The sequence below is a fragment of the Magnolia sinica genome, chromosome 2, assembly GCF_029962835.1.
Source record: "Magnolia sinica isolate HGM2019 chromosome 2, MsV1, whole genome shotgun sequence".
NCBI classification, from domain to species: Eukaryota; Viridiplantae; Streptophyta; class Magnoliopsida; order Magnoliales; family Magnoliaceae; genus Magnolia; species Magnolia sinica.
This window is the reverse complement of record NC_080574.1, coordinates 10,288,525-10,307,202: the sequence shown is the minus strand read 5'-3', so window position 1 is coordinate 10,307,202 and position 18,678 is coordinate 10,288,525. Positions and strand designations below refer to the sequence as shown.

Sequence of the window (18,678 nt, the reverse complement as noted above, 5' to 3'; positions counted from 1 at the left end):
CTGACCCGTCCAAAATTAGGCGATCCCACCGTAAGGACCACCAACCTAAAGATTCAGTCTGAGCTACTAAATACGTGTGCGGCACCTCTAAATGAAGGGAGACCGTCGGCCGTCCACTTATTCGAAGGTGCACCTTGCTTGATTAGTGGACCGTGTTGATTTTCTATCCAGAGGGGCCCACTGTTTTATGGTTCCGATATTGGCTTAAAATGTGGGGAAGACCGAGTCAGCATGCACTTGATCTCCAACTGGTTGTGGGAGATCCCTTCTTTTTCTTCCTTGGGGTAGGGTACGGTGAGACAGTGCAGTGCCACAATGCACTGGAACCCCGCATATGTCAATCTCGACCATTCAGATTGTAGCGGTTGGATCAAAGCCACAAAATAGTGGCGGATTGAGTGATCTTGACCATAAAAAGACATGAAACTTTCAGAGGTCGAAATTCATAGAGTTGCTGTGATGGTTAAGATCAATCCCCTTCCACTAACACAGCATGACCTGTGTCTAAATGGCTTACTTGAATCATGATGTATTTACTTGTAATTTAGTTGGGTTAAGCATTTATTACTTGCCAAGACAAATTTGAAAATTTATAAAAGTAATTAATGTATTTACACCTGGGTCCCTACTTATAGCTCAGTGGTAGATTAATGCATGAGAATTTCAAACATAGCTCATGAGTTCAGTGCCCATTGTGTTTAGTATACTAGCATTAGAAACCAAAAAAAAAAAAAAAAGTTTAGACTCAAAACCGTAGGTCTGCCATAATGTGTTTTATTCAGGTTGTCCATTCATTTTGCTAGACTATACTAGCATTGAACTCATTATTTTCTATGACATGGGCTACTTGTGTTTTAGATTTGTCCTATAATTTTACTCATGGTTTAAAATATTACTCGAAAATAAATGAATAATGCACATACATTACAATGGAGCTGATAGAGTTTTGGGAACCAAACAAGGGTAATATGGATTTTCACTCTTTACAAGTATGTACCAGTATTTACACCACAGAAAACAAGCCCGACCTGCTTGAAATCGGCAAAGAAAGGGGAGTTAATCTGATACTCTGGCGGCTTATGGCGCTTGATAGGCGGGAACTTAAAAATTGTAGATGTGGCATACATTAAGTCAGATTAGACCTTCAACTGAATTGTGGAACCTACTGGCACTAAGCCACACTACCAAAATCAGGTTTGTTGAAAATCCGTACCTCTGATTTGCAGACACGTGTGTAGAAATTGAACCGTTAGATATTTATTTTTAGCCGTACAATAAATGGCTGCCAATTCGATGCTCAGATTAACCGTATAAAATTAAGTTTTGTTAATGGGTACATCTAAAATGGAAGCAATAATATGGACAGATTAATCTTACCTCAGTGACACATATGCAATTTCTAATTAAATTCCCTACGCCCGCGTATCATCCATCACACTGGGCTGGAGTATGTAGGTTTTTCTCGCAAAGGAAAGGGAGTAGCAATCCTCTGCAACACCTGTTGCAGGGCAACATCCAAGATCCTTAAGGCGTGTAGAATCCACGCCGTTCATCAGCTGAACCATCTACTTTTTACCGCACATAACAAAAACTAGTAAGATCCAAAGTATAAGTAGGCCAAAAGAGGAAAATAATATAAAATTACACCTAAAACCCCTAAAAATTTACTTGGTGTAGCCTACCTCAGTTTTAGGCAAGCAATGTATCTTATTACAGGTGGGGCCCACCTGATGAACGGGTTGGATTGTATCCTGTAATGTGGCCCACCTGAGATTTGAATGGCCTGATTTTTGCGCTGACGTGCTAACACGAATTCCCCGACCGGAGGGAATGGACAAACGTCGCGGCAGCCCTTACAGCGAACTCGATTGTTTGTTGCCCGCTCTAGATTCCCTTGTTATCTCGACTGGCTACACCAATTACTAGTCCGCGGATTACATTTGTTTAGCCAATCCAAAAATTGCGAAGTATATTCCAGAAGGACTTACGTGGATAGAGTTGTGGGTGAGACATCGGGATTGGCCCCCGCCCGCAATATAAGCCGACTCAGGTGGGACCCACTCAAGGCTCAGGTGGGCCCGGGCAGTCGAGAGGACTGACTGTGAAAGCTTTTGAGAAGACATGGACTCTCCCTTTCTAAATGGAGAAAAACTTACGTACTTTGGTATATTGTGATGGATTATACACTACAGTTAAAAATTAGTGAAATTTTATATACGTGTCATAAAATAATTCAAAATATACCGTCTAAATTATGAATACCAGCTTCCATGTATCAACAACTAAAATTTGTTCTTATTTGATTATCTAAATATTAGATTTCTGCATGTTATCTCGGACGGTTAAAATGAAAAATAGTCCCATTGCGGTGAACAGGATTCATGAATATAAGGACAAAATCGTTTAACCTATCTAATTTTTAGACAGTTAACTCAGCCACAGTACAATTTAGGTAGTTTAATTTTAGTCAGTATATGCTACGTCTACCATTTCTACAGCCCGTATGCCAAGTGTCATACACAGCCAGAGTATCAAACAACTCCTTTCTTATTTCTGAATATTCATACGCCGGGTGGGGCACACGTGCTGACATGGTTGGTGTGATGTGGGGCCACGCCCTGTACAATCCTTAATAATAAAAAAGAAGAGAGTGGCGTTTGGATGGAGCCAATAGCTCGCCAGTTCGTCGGATTCGGAAACTCGTCACCAACGACTGACTCTTTCTCTGTCCATCGCTTTCATTCATTACTCTTCTTCTTTTTTTCTTTTTTATTTTTAATTTATTATGGAATCTGAAAGAGAAAAGCTGCAAGACGTTTCCCCATTGCAAAAGCTGCAAAACCGCCTCCCCAGTAGAAGTGGGCCCCACCTCCTCGGCAGCCATCTTATGACTCGTGGATCTACCTGCCACGCGTCCAATCATGATGGCATCACGTATCCGTGGTGCCAATCCCAATGCGATCGGGCCCGGATTTCGTGCTTTTGCTGATTGAGACGTTGGTGGCGTTTTCTTCCGTCTCCCAAACGGCGAGCCCGTGAGAGGAAAAACAAGAAGGGACTCATTCGATACTCTGGCGGACTACGACGCTTCATACTCGCTACTCAGAAATTGTAAACGTGGCCTGTCTTAACCCATACCGAACCGTTCAACTGCGGAACTGCCAGTTTCCAAGTAAGCTGTAAGCATCCATAAATCATTTCGGTGGAGCAGCCCTGCCCACTGATTCTTGAAACCTGTTTGTTTATGAGGAGACATTACATATTTTCATTTTTAACTGTCAAGTAAAATGCCCACCGTCCATATAGTTTATATATATATATATATATATATATATATAGAGTACATCTTAAAAAGGACTCTTAAATTTCAAGACCTTAATTTAAATTTCATATGTAATTTTTTAACAAATTGATAGGTGGGCCCATGCTGCATGTGTATGCTATTTGCTTTAAAGTTCGAAAATAAAATTCAAACTTTAATGGGTGGGCCCCACCATTATGTGGGTTTCCTCTATGCCGTCCTTTTATTTTTTTCATATCGTTATAGGGCATGAAACGATGCAGATCCAAATTTCAGTAAGGCCAAAAAATTAAGTAGAGATTGAAGGCTTACTATTAAAAACTTTTTTAAGGGTATAATAGTTTTAAATCTGCCCCTGTTTTTTTTTAATTCACTCGTGCCCCCTTGGTGTTTATACACGAGTATGAAACATAAACCACGTCGTGGGCTCTCTTTCCAAGAACATTACTGTACAGATCTTTACTATATAGTAACTATAGCGATAAGTCATCATTACTTTTTTACCAGAGTCACATAGTCCTTTCTCTCAAAGCCGTCGCCCCTCGGTGACAACTTTTATAGCAGGGCCTAAGTGAAAAATTATTAACTAATGGATTTACATTGTTGATATGAGATAAACTCTCTTTATTGATGGCTAAACCCATTAAGATAAACAGTAAAAACATGATAAAAACGGATAAATAATATTTATATTTTTTTAATAAGAATCAAATCTACCTTCTTTTCTTTCATACCTCATCCATATAGGACCATTGGGAAGTTCTGCAAGCCTATTGCAATGTTTGTGCAACATTTACTTTGTCCATGAGGTTCGTTAGCTTCTGCTAGGATAGGAGTTCAAAATGAGGCAGATCCAAAAACTAAAGTAGACAATGTCACCAGAAACATTGGTGATGGAAATGGCCATCATTATTGAAACTCTCCTAAAGCCCACCCTAATGTTTAGGTGCCATCCAAACTTTTCATAAGATCATTCTCACTAGAATGAACTAAAAACACAAATAATAGCCTGATCCAAACTTATGTAGCCTACAATAAAACCTTATTTGCATGCAAAAGATTAGCACAATAAAATGTTTCAACCTAGTAAGTTACATCCAATGAATTTAATGAAAAATACAGACAATGACAAACCCACATACAAACATATGGCATCCTATTCCTATAATCCCTCCCCTTGGCGTGCCCCACATAAGTTATGGATGTAGCTGATTTATAATCCTTAGGTTTAGAATTGAAGATAAAACTTGGTCAATGGAGTAGAATTTACATATATTATGTACCAGCGAATTATGTTTCAAGGTACACATAAAACTAGTATAAAAGAGGTCGTGCAAAGGACTCCAACTAAAGAATACCCAACCTCCATATAAAAAATCCCCCGGTGAGCCCACCATATTGTATATTTAAAATCCATTTCATATACCAAGTGAAAATCCTTATGTTTTCTATAAATATAAAGTGTCTGCTAATAACAAACTTAGATGGGCCGTACCAATGCGAATCATAAAAAATTACACCTAAAACTTCTATATACACTAGTGTAACCTATCTACTATTTACATCAAGTAGATTTTTGTATTTTTTTTTTTTTTCTTTCTTTCTTTCCTTGCGGTGAGTAATACTTAATTAACCAGTTTGATAAAAGATAAATATCATGTTGGCCGCACACCTGAACCGATGGTTAATTAGCATCCCATCTCCATGGTTCTCTATGGTGTGACCCATCTGAGTTGTTGATCTAGTTTTTTTTTTTTTTTTCCAAGGGTATTATTTAAGAAAACACTAGATGAAGACGGTGTATATCATCCATAGCCAATGTTATATACTTGTGGAAAAGACAGGTTCTAGGAAGACATGGAGAAAAACCAAGTGAGGTAGAAGAGGGAAAGAAGAAACCTTAATGAAAGGAGAAGTCTTCGTCAAAGAAAGTGGGGAGACTTTTTGGATGTATATACTTATCTTTGTTAATTTATTTATTTATTGTATTAACTAATTTTAGCAACTACTAACCTTAGTTAATTTGAAATTACTTTTTTAGTCGAATGGTTAATAATTGGCCTAAAGGCTCACATCTAAGGGTCATTTAGGAGCGTGGATAAGTGTTAATTGAAATATTCGAGTAGAGTGTATTTTATGTAAATCGAAATCACCAAAAATCACTTTTTAAAATTACAATAAAACTTTAGATTGTAGACCAAGTAATTGGTGATTCTAATCCACATGAATTTCACTGTAATTGTTACCCTACCAAATACACGCTGCCAAACGACCCCAAACCGTTCAACTGTTACATTCCAGGCATCCACAAATGACGCATGGGAACTCTAGCAGCTGTATTTAGTTTATTTTCAATAACATAGGCCGTTTATTTGACGGAAGTTTTGGATTGAAATGCCTAAAAAAAAAAAAAAAAAAAAACTTTTGGATTGAAGACTTTAACCTTTTGATCATATAAAGGTGACGGTGACCGGCCAAATTATTAAATGGATAAAATAATCCAATTGGAAGCTTTTATTTGTTGGCTTTACACCAATCAAGATTGAGACTCGTCATGTAAACGGTTTGGATCATTTGAAGATGCCGTGGATTTAAAGAGTAAAGTCCGAATGTATGTTATTGCAATACCTCCCGATGTATTCAAGCGTCCAGAAAACAAGTGATAAGTATACTTTGCGGGTAGGCTAACGTTCCTACTCGCATAGACTCGTGCCAGTGTGCCATGCGCGGGAAAGATCCAATGCGTTGTACCTTGAGGGCCCCAACGTATACATGCCATGCACAAAAAACCAATCCACCGTTCGAAACATGTGTGCAGCATTTGTGTTGGAAGGGGATCGTGTAACATTTTTTAGCAGTCCAATTTTATTTTGCCATTGTGGCCACTTAGATCGGCCTGATCTTCCATCCAGGAACGTGCATGGTGGGATCCATTGAGGTGGGTGGGACCCCTGACTCTGAGGCTCAAAGTGATCTATGTGCCTTAAATCCACACCATCCAATCATTTTGGACAGCTCATTTTAGGTCATGATCCCAAAATTGAACTCAACAAAAATAGTATGTGAACCACAGCACAGGAAACAGTCGGTATTGAATCCGCATCATTAAAAACGTTGTAAATTTCACCGAAATGTTTATAACCATCCAACCTGTTAATAAGGTCACAAATACTTAGATGAAGAAACCACATAGATATAATCTTGATCTAAAGCTTTTGTGGTCCACAAGAAGTTTTTAATCTATCATCGTGATCCAAAGCTTCACTGGCTCACAATAAATTTTTAATGGTCAATTACCAGTCTCCTATACTATGGTCCAGCTGACATTTGGATCTGATAGATTTTTATAACACGTCCTAAAATGAGCTTTCAATAGGGATGGTCGGTGTGGTAGTCACGCACATCATGGTGGGCCCCACAATCAGGGATCCCACCGACTTCGGTGGAACCGGGGATCCACCGAAGCTGCGCCCCCCGTACGCAGGGAACGGATTGGCTACTCCCCCTGACACCAGCCCCGTGGCTGGTGGTCGGTGCTCTGTGTGCCCCACCATGATGTATTTGTTTCATCCATTCCGTTCATTCATTTTTATAGATCGTTTTATGGCCTTATTCCAAAAATTAGAGGTATATAAATCCTAGGTGGACCACACCACATGAAAACAATAGTGGTTGGATATCCATCATTAAAATCCTCCTAAGGCCCACTTTACTTTTTATTTGACATCCAATATGTTGATTAGGTCATACGGGCCCAGATGAAGGGAAAAAACAAAATCAGCTTGATCCAAAACTTTTATGGCCCCAAAATGTTTTTTAATGGTCCACGCTCATTCAACACTGTTTCCTGTAATGTGGTCCACTTAAGATTGGGATATACCTTATTTTTTGTCTCATATTGTAAAATTATCTGTAAAAATATATGGACGGCATGGATGAAACACCTACATCATGGTGGGGACAACGGAGCACCGACCACCAGCCATTGGCGGGTGTCAGGGGGAGTAGCCAATCCGTTTCCCCGTACGCATTACTAGCTGGAATGTGCTCCCGCGAGTATATGATTTAACAGTAGACGCTCGTTGAGAATATTGTTTTTCGTTTCCAGGTAAGCTATATATATATATATATATAGTTAAGAGTTGAATGGTACAGGTGGCATTGAAACATGTGAAAAATCTAAGCCTTTCATCAAACAGGTGATGTATACATGCCTTGTCTGAACATCAGTACGACCTACGCTTCCAATCAACCTAAATGTCTGGCCAGCTTCGTTATCAGTTTCAGTGTAATTATTTCATGTTTGGCATCTACCCAGTGGAATTCACATCATGAACGGCCTCGATAAATCACACATATGCCAAATTGACACTTGTATGAAGCGAGTACCTTAAAAAGTGCACTACTTGCAATTCCACGAATATGAGGTCAGTACTCTGTGACTTGAGCGAATCGGCTTGAGCCATGTTTGGCGTGTGGCGTTCCGTTAGGTTTTGTAAACGATCAAATACTCCTCTTGTGTATGAACTTTCATGCACAGCCCCTTTCTTCCCACATGGTCATCACATTTGTGGCCCGTCGTATATATCACTTCGGTGCATAAATCACGCCAACCCACTATATTTGGATAGCTGGACACCAACTAAGTTGGCTCTGTCAATTCACTTTCCTTTATTTGTTCAGCTCGACTCAGTTCGAAACTAAGTTCAAGCGTAGTAAAACTAATAAAAATTTTCAAAACCCGACTCAAACTCGACTCAGACTCATGAATTAACTTAATTTGAGTCACTTAATATAAATAGCCCTTGTAAATCCTAAAACCCCTCTCCTCCTTTCAAATTTCATCTGAACGCTCAAACCCTAAACCCCCTCCCATTTCCCCCCTCTATCCTAACGCTAGAACCCCTCACCCCATTCTCTCTCTGCCCCAGTGCCCTCTCCTTTCTCTATGTCCAAGCTCCAACCCCTTGATCTGAGCTCGTCCCTGCCCATCTGGCCACCACTGCCTCTGACCCCATCCAATCATCCCTACCTCCTTTCTTTGTCCGTTCGGTAACTCCCACTCTCCTCTCTCTCGTCTATGTGCCCTCACTGCCTCCCAAAGCTATATCTTAAACTTGAACTCGACTCGAAAGCTCGAGCGGGACGAATTGCTGACCAAACCAAGCCAAGCTAGGCTCAAGGATCAAGCCGAGCCAAACTCAAGCTAAGGTAGCCTGCTAGCGGAGCTGGGCCAAGCTCGACTCATACAGCTCTACATGACAGAGAAACAAATCGATAACCGATGGTATGATTCAATGTATAGATGAGACCCGTCCAATAACTAGATCACCCTGATTTTCATGTCAAGTGGATTTCATTGTGAGGCCAAAAGTTTTCACGGATCGGATCTCCGACAGATACAATTTCTGACGGGAAAGGCTCAGATACAGGGTTGCGACTTGCCAGTGATTGTTTCCTTGGAATTTCAATATTTATAAGGGAATGATATTTCCACCCGTAAAGTTGTTAACTGTGTCCACATAGGGCAAATCGGTCATGACAACTCCATTTTCTTAGGGCCTGTTTGGATGCCACTTAAAAATAAGTAAATCTCGTTTTATTTGTTCTTAATAATATATTAGATATTTTTGGCAGGGATTAAAAATACAATTAACAATTTATATTAAGGTGCAAAATATCTTCAAATTCTATAATTGTTGGTGCAAACAAGCCCATACAAACTGTTGATGCACAAACCTGGGCTGCCCTCCTTCAACCTCCGAGCACTTGCTCAGGAAAGAAACAAAGGAGACCCTGTCTATAGCAGGGAACCCTCTGATGCCAAAGTCAAGCTAGGAATCTACGTCAAGTCATGTATAAGGGGTTTTGAGCGGAAGATTTTGCATACCTGTCCTTATTAGTGATTCTTATATTTAGTGTTCGTAGAGCCACATGGCCCGTGATTTCAAGCACTATCTCAGCCGTTAAGTGAGATGTGTGCTAGTGGCACATGTTGGTGGTTACCTTGGAATCGTGCGTCAGGCGGTTACTTTCGTCATGCATTACTGGGAGGGGGTCTTGTGCCAAGCTAATCTGGTCAAGCTCCCTTGGCCAATCGAAGATGATCCAAATCGAGCTCTTTCGAGATGCCAAGGAAAACTCAGACCGAGCTTATCAAAGCCAGGCTCTATTGTTTGGTGGAAGATGACCCGAGTTGATCTAATCACGACTAAATCAGTCTGAACTATAGCTCGAACCTAATCTCTCGTCGGATTTAGCCTTATCAGGTCATTCAGTTTCTAGTGAGTGCGAGCGAACAAGAACTTGAGACCACATCCTGTTGAGGGTTATGTTCATGGGAACGGGCGTCAACTTCATGCCAATTTTTCTAGATGAAGTGTTTCAAGGACAAACGTTCATCGGATCGAACTGACCTTGAAGGTGGTCGGGCCCAGTTGTCCTTGAAGGTGGTCAGACTATATTTTCCCATACATATACTATAATTTCTGGTAACTAATTGATGTTAATTAAAATGAGATAAAACTCGAGTGACAACCAAACATTGACAATGATTTCATCAATCACTGTAATTACCAAAGTATGCTTTTGGGGTTTGAAAAATTGGCACCCGGATTGCGTACTGAGTGAACTCTTTGGGCCCCACCGTTATACATGTGTCTTATCCACCCACTTTTCCACATCATTTTAGGGCATGATCCTAGACTTGAAGCATATCCGAAGCTAAAGTGGACCACGCCACCAAACAGGGAAGCGAATTGCACCATACCCCTGCCAGGACAGGCTTGCTCTGGTAGGGGCGCTGTTGCGCCCACTGTAATGTATGCGTTTTATGCCCTCCATCCATCCCTTTTAATTGCTTATTTTGATGCATGAACAAAAAAAGGAAGCAGATCCAAGGCTTAAGTGGGCTACGCCACAAGTAGTGGCAACAATAATGCCACTATTGAAACCTTCGTAGGGCTTACTGTGATGTTTATTTATGGCATGGTCCACTTGAGCTTTGGATCTTCCTCGTTTTTTATTCTTTACACACCCACACCACACACCCACAGCACATGGGCAATCAATCCCTTGATCCCAGGGTTGAAATAGAGTCTGTCTACCACTGGTCTATGGAGCAAAACCAGAGCTTTGGATCTGCCTTGTTTCTGAGCTCATACCCGAGCTTTGGATCTTCCGCATTTCTGAGCTCATTCCCTAAAATGATTCGGGCAAAATGGATGGGAGAGCGTGGATAAAACACAGATTATAGTGGGCCCCACAGAACTCCTTCTAGGACCAAGTTCGTCCTGGCAGGGGTAGGATGCAATCAGCGTCCAGGAAGGTGGGAATTGAATGCAGACAACAGCACAAGAAATAGTGGGATTTGATCACCTACCATTGAAAACTTCTTGGGAGCCACAAGTTTTGGATCAAGCTAATTTTTGTGTTTTGCCTTCATGTGACCTAATGAACAGTTTGGATGACAAATAAACATCAACGGTGTGGTCCACTTGACATAGATGTCATTATCCCCCATGTGGTGTTATCCACTTGACCTTTGCATATACTTTAATTTTGGGCTCATGCCCTAAAATGAGCTGATAAAACAAATGAAGGAGTGGATAAGACATACATCATGGTGGGCCCCACAGTTTACTCGGTACGCAACCTACTTCCTAGAAATTGGAACGACACACGATTCCTCGAGCCCTTGTGGAATAAGCTTACTTTACGAGCGTTGCACGTGGGCCCACCATGGTGTGTGAATGTCATCCAACCTCTCTAGTAACCATACCATGAAAATTGGACACCCGAAAAAGCAAGCTGATCCAACCATCATATAGACCATGTGAATTTCAAGGTTTTTGGGTGGCTGTCCATTGTCCATTGATTTCAATGGTGTGACCCACCTAATGATTGGACGAGCCTAATTTTTTGAGGCATTCCATCACCCTGGTTGGACTAAATATACGGTTGGATGGCATTTACACAACATCGGTGGGTCCCACAGGCAATAGTGTGTAAGCAGGTGAATAACTTTTTAGACGGACGTGAATAAGTAGAAAAAGCTTTTTCGACCCTACAAAGCCTACCATCAAATGGATGGTTACGATTTTCCTCGAGATATAATTTTGTATCCACCAAAAAAATCCATGCGTACCACTCTATTTGCCAAAAAATTCCATGATGTTGAAAAACTCAGCTAACGCATTTTCAGCTGTTCGTTTCCTTGGTAAATTGTGATCAACCTGATGAGTTGACAGGACCGGCCAGAATTTTGCACCAGACCGTCAAAATAAAAATAATAGATCAGACCTGATGGACGGCTTGGATCTCACACTCATTTGACAAAATGGCATACATGAGATGGCTTGTACATGCTTTTTTTTTTTTTTTGGGGCAAAGCTCTTATATCGGCCCACAAAACAGGCTCAGCTCCTACTGACCATTTGATTGTAATAGGATGCCAATCCAAAAGTGCAAGACCAAGCATTGCCAAATCCATAAGCTAATCAACTCACCCACGTCTCCATGAGGCCAATGCAGCCTCTTCTGATCAGTATTAGGAATGGTTGGAACATCGTCCAACTGCTATGTAAATGTTGTTGATATTGACTGCTCTGGCTGTGTATTTTTGCTCTCCATGATTCCACTAGGCCTTCATCATACTCTGGTGAGGCACAGAACTTCTTAACCGAATCAGATGTTTGGAGACTGAGAAATTCACGCCCTCCTGCGGTGAACAGGGTCAGTGCCTTTTAGTCAGTTTGCAAGTAAAAAGGAATTTGATATCTGATATGAGATCAAGATATACAAGCTCTGTTTAAATGCAAGATATGGGCATGAGCCCATTTCCAAATGCATGCAACGGCTTCAAAGGCCCGTGTCATTTCCACCAAATACATGCAAGACATTTAAATACCTGAGCAAGTAAAAACCACCTTTCAACTATTTTGTAGAATTCCCTCTGAAACTATCAGAGCAAAAATAATGTGATTGATTAACTAAATAGATGTTTTACAGATGGATCAAAAAAAACTTATAATACCTGAGCAAGCATAACTTTCAATAATGACATGGTTGATAACCTATCATTTTTTTTTTTAGGGTGGTCTCAGAGTTTTTGTCAAGCACAAAGGGGGGGGGGGCACTTGGACTCAGTCGACTCTGATCTGGTCCAGCACCATGAGTCAGCATTGAAAACATGAGCGACTTGGCCCAACTAGGATGACTAACCTCCCGATTCAGCTGAGTGCCAAGATGACTCAGAATCGAACATATCAGTCCGAGTCACCAAGTCTTCAATCAATGAAGGGCAGCCAATTGTCAAGACTCACTAACTTCTTAGCGCCCTCACCCATGCAGCAATTGCGCAACGCTATAGCAATATTTGAATCAGCCTAACTCCCACGTGCACCACTAAGTTCTACCCTCAAGGACTCGCTGAGAATGCAAGAGTGGACGGGAAAACTTACATTGCATGAAATAAGAGAAGATTACAACTTGAATCCCAAATAAGGGGGACTCCTCTATATATAAGCCTAAGAACTCTCTAAAATCTTTAGATCAATCGCTTGGATTGTGCCACATGGCATTCATCCAATGGCCAAGAACACTATACAAAACTTCTAGACTCCACACATCTCCAGTTTATTATCTAATGCAAAATAGTGCAAACAAGTTCTATGAGCCCACCGTGATGTATTGATGACATCCACTCTAACCAACTTGCACGCCATGCTTCATATAGCCATGGCCTCAAAAATCAGATCAATCCATGACTCAGGTGGGCCACATGAGCATAATAGTTGAGAGGAGCATGCCCACCATTGACTTGCGTTGGGGCCCATCCAAGTTTTAGAATGGCTTATTTTTGAGGTATGTCATCGTCATGTTTCACATCAATGGATTGGATGGCATATGCACAACATGGGTGGTTATCCCCTCTCAACTATTCCTGCTCGTGTGACCCACCTGAGTCAAGGATTGGCCTGATTTTCGGGCCCACATCGAAACGAGGCATGGCATGGAAGATGGTTGGAGTGGACGTTATCAACACATCATGGCAGGCCCCACAAATCTCGTTTGAACGATAATATAGTGCAAACATTTACACTAAATTTCCCCCCTTCTCCTAGCTATAATATTCACTGCAAACCTCCAGAACCTTTCACAAATCTATACACAACTCTGCCATAATGTAGACTGCTGTAGAATTTTCTACACTACAATACATGACTTGGTGCAGGATGAGCCAGAAATGGCTTGGTCCTTAGATGAGCCTCAATGCCCTGACACAATGGTGCCTCAGAGACAGTCTGTATGCTCCTGACACAGTGGTACCTAAGAGGGGAGTGTGTGAGTGTGCACACGCTCGCGCGTGCATGTGCGTGGCAGGCAGGCGTGTGTAAAAGACAACACTGGTTAGTATCTGAATGATATTTTGAAAAAGGTAAATGACAACTTAAAAGGCATCACAGATCTAAATCCTGAACAAGAAAGATGCTATAATTAAATAAGAAAACAAAAGATACTTGTGAACTCCACATTGCATGCCACATTCATAACGCAGCTTTCCTAATCATCATTTCAGACGCTCAATTACTCCTAAAGTAGGATGTTTTCAAGCTCAGACTAGCTACATTGCTCCCGGTAAGTTCTACAAATGGTTAAGTATCATACCATCAATCAGTGCCTTTCAGTGCTTTCTGGTTAGCAAATTACTTGGAAGGAACTCGTGCATTCCATCAATGTATAAGGTAAAAGTTCCCAGCTTCCAGATCCTATACACTAACGGTGATGTATCCAACATATGTGAATTGCCATCCAATCTTTTCATGGTAAAACATCCTCTGCAAGGACCTTTATCAAAATGTGCTATCAATTAACCCACTACAAATGCCTTCTCAATACCTCAGCTTCCAAAATGTAGACCCATGTATGTTCTTATCTGCAATTCAACTCCTCCAAGCCATTTGAGTCAGAGTAGTCATCGATGGATTTCAGCTTTTCAAGGATCACCTTTTCCTGCTTGGCAACTACAGCATAGTCAAGTATCAACATTTTCCAAGTGAAATGTGTGTAGATGGAGATGAGTTGCTAAATATATATACAGAGAGGGATTAGTTAGACAAGGAAAGAGGGATTGGTGAAGGCTCTCATACTTTAGACATACTATACAATGCTAAACTGAGATACATGCAGTTTCCTCAGGTTTTAAGTTTGTACAAGTCAGGCACCTTGCTCAGTGATCAAAACAATTGACAAATCCAGTGGATGACCAATGCAACAGAAGCATCTTAGATTAGATGATCTTAGACATGAATGTGGATTATTGCTATATTTTCTTTCTGAAGCATCTACTTCTAGGCACCAAATTGAATGGTTAGCATTTTCTCATCAGGGAGATTTCTTATGCATTGGCAATCACAGTGAACTCCATATCAATGAGTGGGAATATTGAATCACGGGCCCTACAAATGAAACCCGAGCAAACTGAACATATTCTCAGACGAGCTTGTATATTTTCATATGAAATAATTCAATACAAGCTTGTTAGGATACATTCCTGATCTGGGTTTTCAGTAAAATGGGAGTGTAGAGCATTCCCGACACTATCAACTATAGCAGATGTTGTCATTGATGATTCGATGCATAAGATGGCAGCAATTGCATCTAGTCGAGTGACCTCATTTCTGAACATGAGTCTTGCATGTGCTGCAATAAGAAAAAGAGCCCAATTCCTTTGAGGATAACACAGTAAGACTATGTAGCAAACTAGCAATGCAAATTAGTAGTGATAGTAACATGCCTTGGGCTAACCTAATTAAACTTTCAAGCATGCGAACTGTTGTCCTTGCTGCAAATAAGAAGTCCTTGAAAACGTTAGAATTTAGAAAAGAAGAAGAAGACGAAGAAGAAGACAAGGAACTACATCAGTCAGACCTGCGTTCTCAGTTGCTGATCTCCTTTGAAGTTGATAATAACTCGAAATGACTCTTTTTGCCTCCTTAGTTAGGACGGGTTTGAAATACCCTTTTACATAGTGAATATACCTACAACAAAGCAAACCTCAGAAGCTATACTTCTTTCAAATCTCTCAGAAACTTAAGCTATTTGAAACCATTACCTCCTGACCATTGGCAGTGTCCAGACGTTTGTTAGGTCTTCATCGCTCTTTTCCGTATCCTCTTTCTGATTTGGTTTAACAAAATCAAGTTTTAGGTTAACGCAAACGCCTCACAGGGCAACACAATTCATGCAAAACAATCCCAGAAAATGAAAACACATTTACCTCGAAAAGAATGTGAGATGAAACAATTGCATCCCATTCTGGGTTCTTCGTATCCAAGAGTACAAGTACTATATCAAATCTGCTCAATAATGGTCCAGAGAGCGTCGTATTGACAGACAAAGCTACAGCGAAAGATGAGAAGTTAACAGCAAATCCAAAAGAAAGCGGGAAGAAATACAATGCTCTACCATAATGACCAAGTTCTGGTCATGTTACAGAAACGTACAACTATAGCTTACATGATAAGGTTCTAAATCATGGGGATTCATTTGTAAAACACACTGATAATTTAAATGAATCACATACGTTGATTAGGATCGTACTGCCCTTTTGGGTTTGTCGCGCCAAAGACAATCGTCCTGGTACTAAGGGTTGTCACAAGACCAGCCTGAAAAACACACCGATGTTATGCACTACAATATTCTTCAAGATTCCAAAAAGCAAGAGACACATTGTTGTAAATTCAGAAGGCAAGCAAATGTGAATTTTTTTTCTTTTTTTCTTTTATGGAAAGCATAAAAGGAATACAGCCATTTCCAATTTTTTCAGAGACTATAAGGCTAAAAGTTTCCATATCAAGGTCAAGCAACAATCATAGCAGACAACCAAATGCTATAGTAAATGTATGCTTACATGCATCCACAAATGTTATAATAAAGGTACCCCAATGAACCAAGACAACCAACAGCTATCTTCTAAAGGGATCAACTACAATTGCACAAAGCATGAAGCGAAGCACCAACAAATTCAGGTGCGGGAGGGGGGGAGCGTCTCTTTCAAAATGTAAAAAAAGTATAAATTGGTAGGAAGGAGCAGGAGTAGGAAAAATGGTCGAAGTGACAGCGGCACCTAGTTAGAAGGATCCTCCAACTAAGGAATCAAATGCATGCTGCATATAGTTGCTCTATTTCATGAATGATCAATCACCAACAACCAGTTGAAGCTACAAAGCTTTTCTTTTCCTTCAAAAATTTTGTTTCCAGTTTTGCCCTTAAAAATATCATAAATTTTCAAGGGGAAATTGGGCTGTAAAAGCATTTTGTAGGTGATCATTCCTCTTTTATAAATATTTAAGCCAAAGAAATGCAAGGTACCTTAGCAATACTTATAGTTTGTTGCTCCATGGCTTCATGTATGGTTGCCCTGTCGTGCTCCCGCATGCTATCAAATAAACAAATAGTTGCATTAGTATGAAATCATATGTGAAAGCCTGAATGAAGCTTCATCCATCACAAGGCAGCCTAAAAGGTGTGGAGCTACTCATATCTCTTCAAAATGAATTGGATTTCCAAGGCAAGTAGGTGATTTCATGAAAAGGTCAGGTGGGGACCTCTACAAAGCTAGAAGAAAGATTCTAGGGCATATGGTCCTATTAGCTCTTTGTTAGGAGATGCAGAAGGACACAAACAATTAGACCAAAGGTGTTCCATAACGGTAACGGTAGCCATAAAGACCACCACCCTTACCATTACAAGACAAGCTGTAACAGACATTATGGCCTTTTTTTAAAAATCTACTTAGGGACCATTACAGGGCCATTACAGGTCATTTTTTTCTGTACGGCTATTATGGTTGTTTCAGCCCTTCAACGCATAACAGTTACCACTGTTACCGTTACGTAGCAGCCACTATAGCCATTACGTAACCATTTTGGTATATACCATGATTAGACCATAAAAATAAGAAGGTTGTGCTGTCAAAAGTGGTGGAGCAAATCAAGAGTAATCTCATTAGAAAAGTCGGAGTTGCAGGGGATCACTATGGCCAACTAATTTGATTGGTCGTTGGTGGCAAATAGTGAAGTGGATCCAATGAAAGCCATGCCTGGATAGATATACCTGCTAAGAGTTGGGTGGAAACTTGAGTTCAGCAGATCTTCCAAGTGAATCTCAACCCTGGTGGAAATGGCACGTTGAAGCACGTTGAAGGATGGGTGATATTTGTTTACCTTCTTTGCAGTGTTGGCATAGGAGATTCGACAAGAGCGAAGGTGTTGGCCCTTTGGCATTTCAGATTTCTCCGATCCTCGTTTTGGTCTAGTTATGGTGGAAGGGGATTCTCTCAACAAGTTGAGCACAAAAGGACCATTCTAAACCCTGGAAATTATCTTTTATGAAATTCACTATCCTGCTCTAGGCCAAACACTTCATCTACTTGTGCATGTGGAGAGGCAAACATTTGGGCCAATGTCTTGGCCAACGAAGGTGTTCAAGATCTGCTCTATTCATTAGAAGCAAGGTATTCAATAACGATAACAGCGGCCGTAACAGCCACCACCATTACTGTCACGATACAAGCCATAATGGAGCCACTAAGGGCCTTTTTTTTCCGTAACGGCCATTACAGCCTCGTAACACATAACAATTCCCACTGTTACTTGATTGCAAAATTGTACCGTCTGACTTGATGCATCTCTTTAATAAGTTTCTTCTTTATTTCTCCCAAAAAAAAAAAAAAAGAACAAAAGAAAAAAAAAAAAATAATAATAATAATAATAATAAAGAACAAAAGAACAAAAGAAAAGAAGAAACTGACCCTTCAAAGAGATAATGTCAAAACTTAACCACAAAAACCAAAACTTGATTAAAATACTTCAAAACAATCAATCTATGTTACTTATACTAGTAACCAAAATGCCTAATATAGCATAAGCAATTGACCTACTTAAGTGCCTAGGTGATCATTCAGAAAATAGGTGAGAGGGAGAAACTTCTATTAAAAAAATAAGCAAAAAAATGCACCAAAGGATCATATCTACGAAACCCAAAATTTTAGTTGTGACCTAATCTACTACATGTATCTGTTTATGCTTTTATACACACTAACATGCATACACATATTCACATGTACATACATACATGAGTAACCATCCATCCATTCATCCAACCCTCCATTCACTCGTATATTTACATTCATCCATTAGTGCTTGTACATATCTAAATCATTCACTCATCTAATCAACCATCTAATTATTTATCCTCAATCCAACCATCTATCCATCCATCCATGCATGCATCATCAATACTACATGCCTAAACCACTCATTCATTTAACCATCTATCTGACCATTCATTTAGCTATCCATTCATCAGTTGCA

General features: G+C 40.3%; 1 protein-coding gene across 7 annotated transcripts in view; it reads right to left on the bottom strand.

Annotated features, from left to right (window-relative positions):
• Nucleotides 1-11,346: 11,346 nt before the first annotated feature.
• The window catches only part of LOC131234449 (probable DNA helicase MCM9), a 33,296-nt gene continuing 25,964 nt past the window's right edge, over nt 11,347-18,678 (bottom strand). For 2 of the 7 annotated variants that reach the window (XM_058231342.1, XM_058231378.1), the window contains exons 13-20: nt 16,676-16,742; nt 15,888-15,969; nt 15,582-15,703; nt 15,417-15,481; nt 15,233-15,342; nt 15,110-15,146; nt 14,852-15,030; nt 13,712-14,325 (exon numbers count right to left, since the gene is read on the bottom strand). In XM_058231342.1, the coding sequence (XP_058087325.1) occupies nt 14,234-14,325; nt 14,852-15,030; nt 15,110-15,146; nt 15,233-15,342; nt 15,417-15,481; nt 15,582-15,703; nt 15,888-15,969; nt 16,676-16,742 (754 nt within the window). In that variant the 3' untranslated portion in view covers nt 13,712-14,233. Of the gene's footprint in view, nt 12,021-13,711; nt 14,326-14,851; nt 15,031-15,098; nt 15,147-15,232; nt 15,343-15,416; nt 15,482-15,581; nt 15,704-15,887; nt 15,970-16,675; nt 16,743-18,678 lie in introns of those variants that run through there. The other 5 variants (XM_058231349.1, XR_009165718.1, XM_058231358.1 and 2 more) reach the window with 5 other exon arrangements.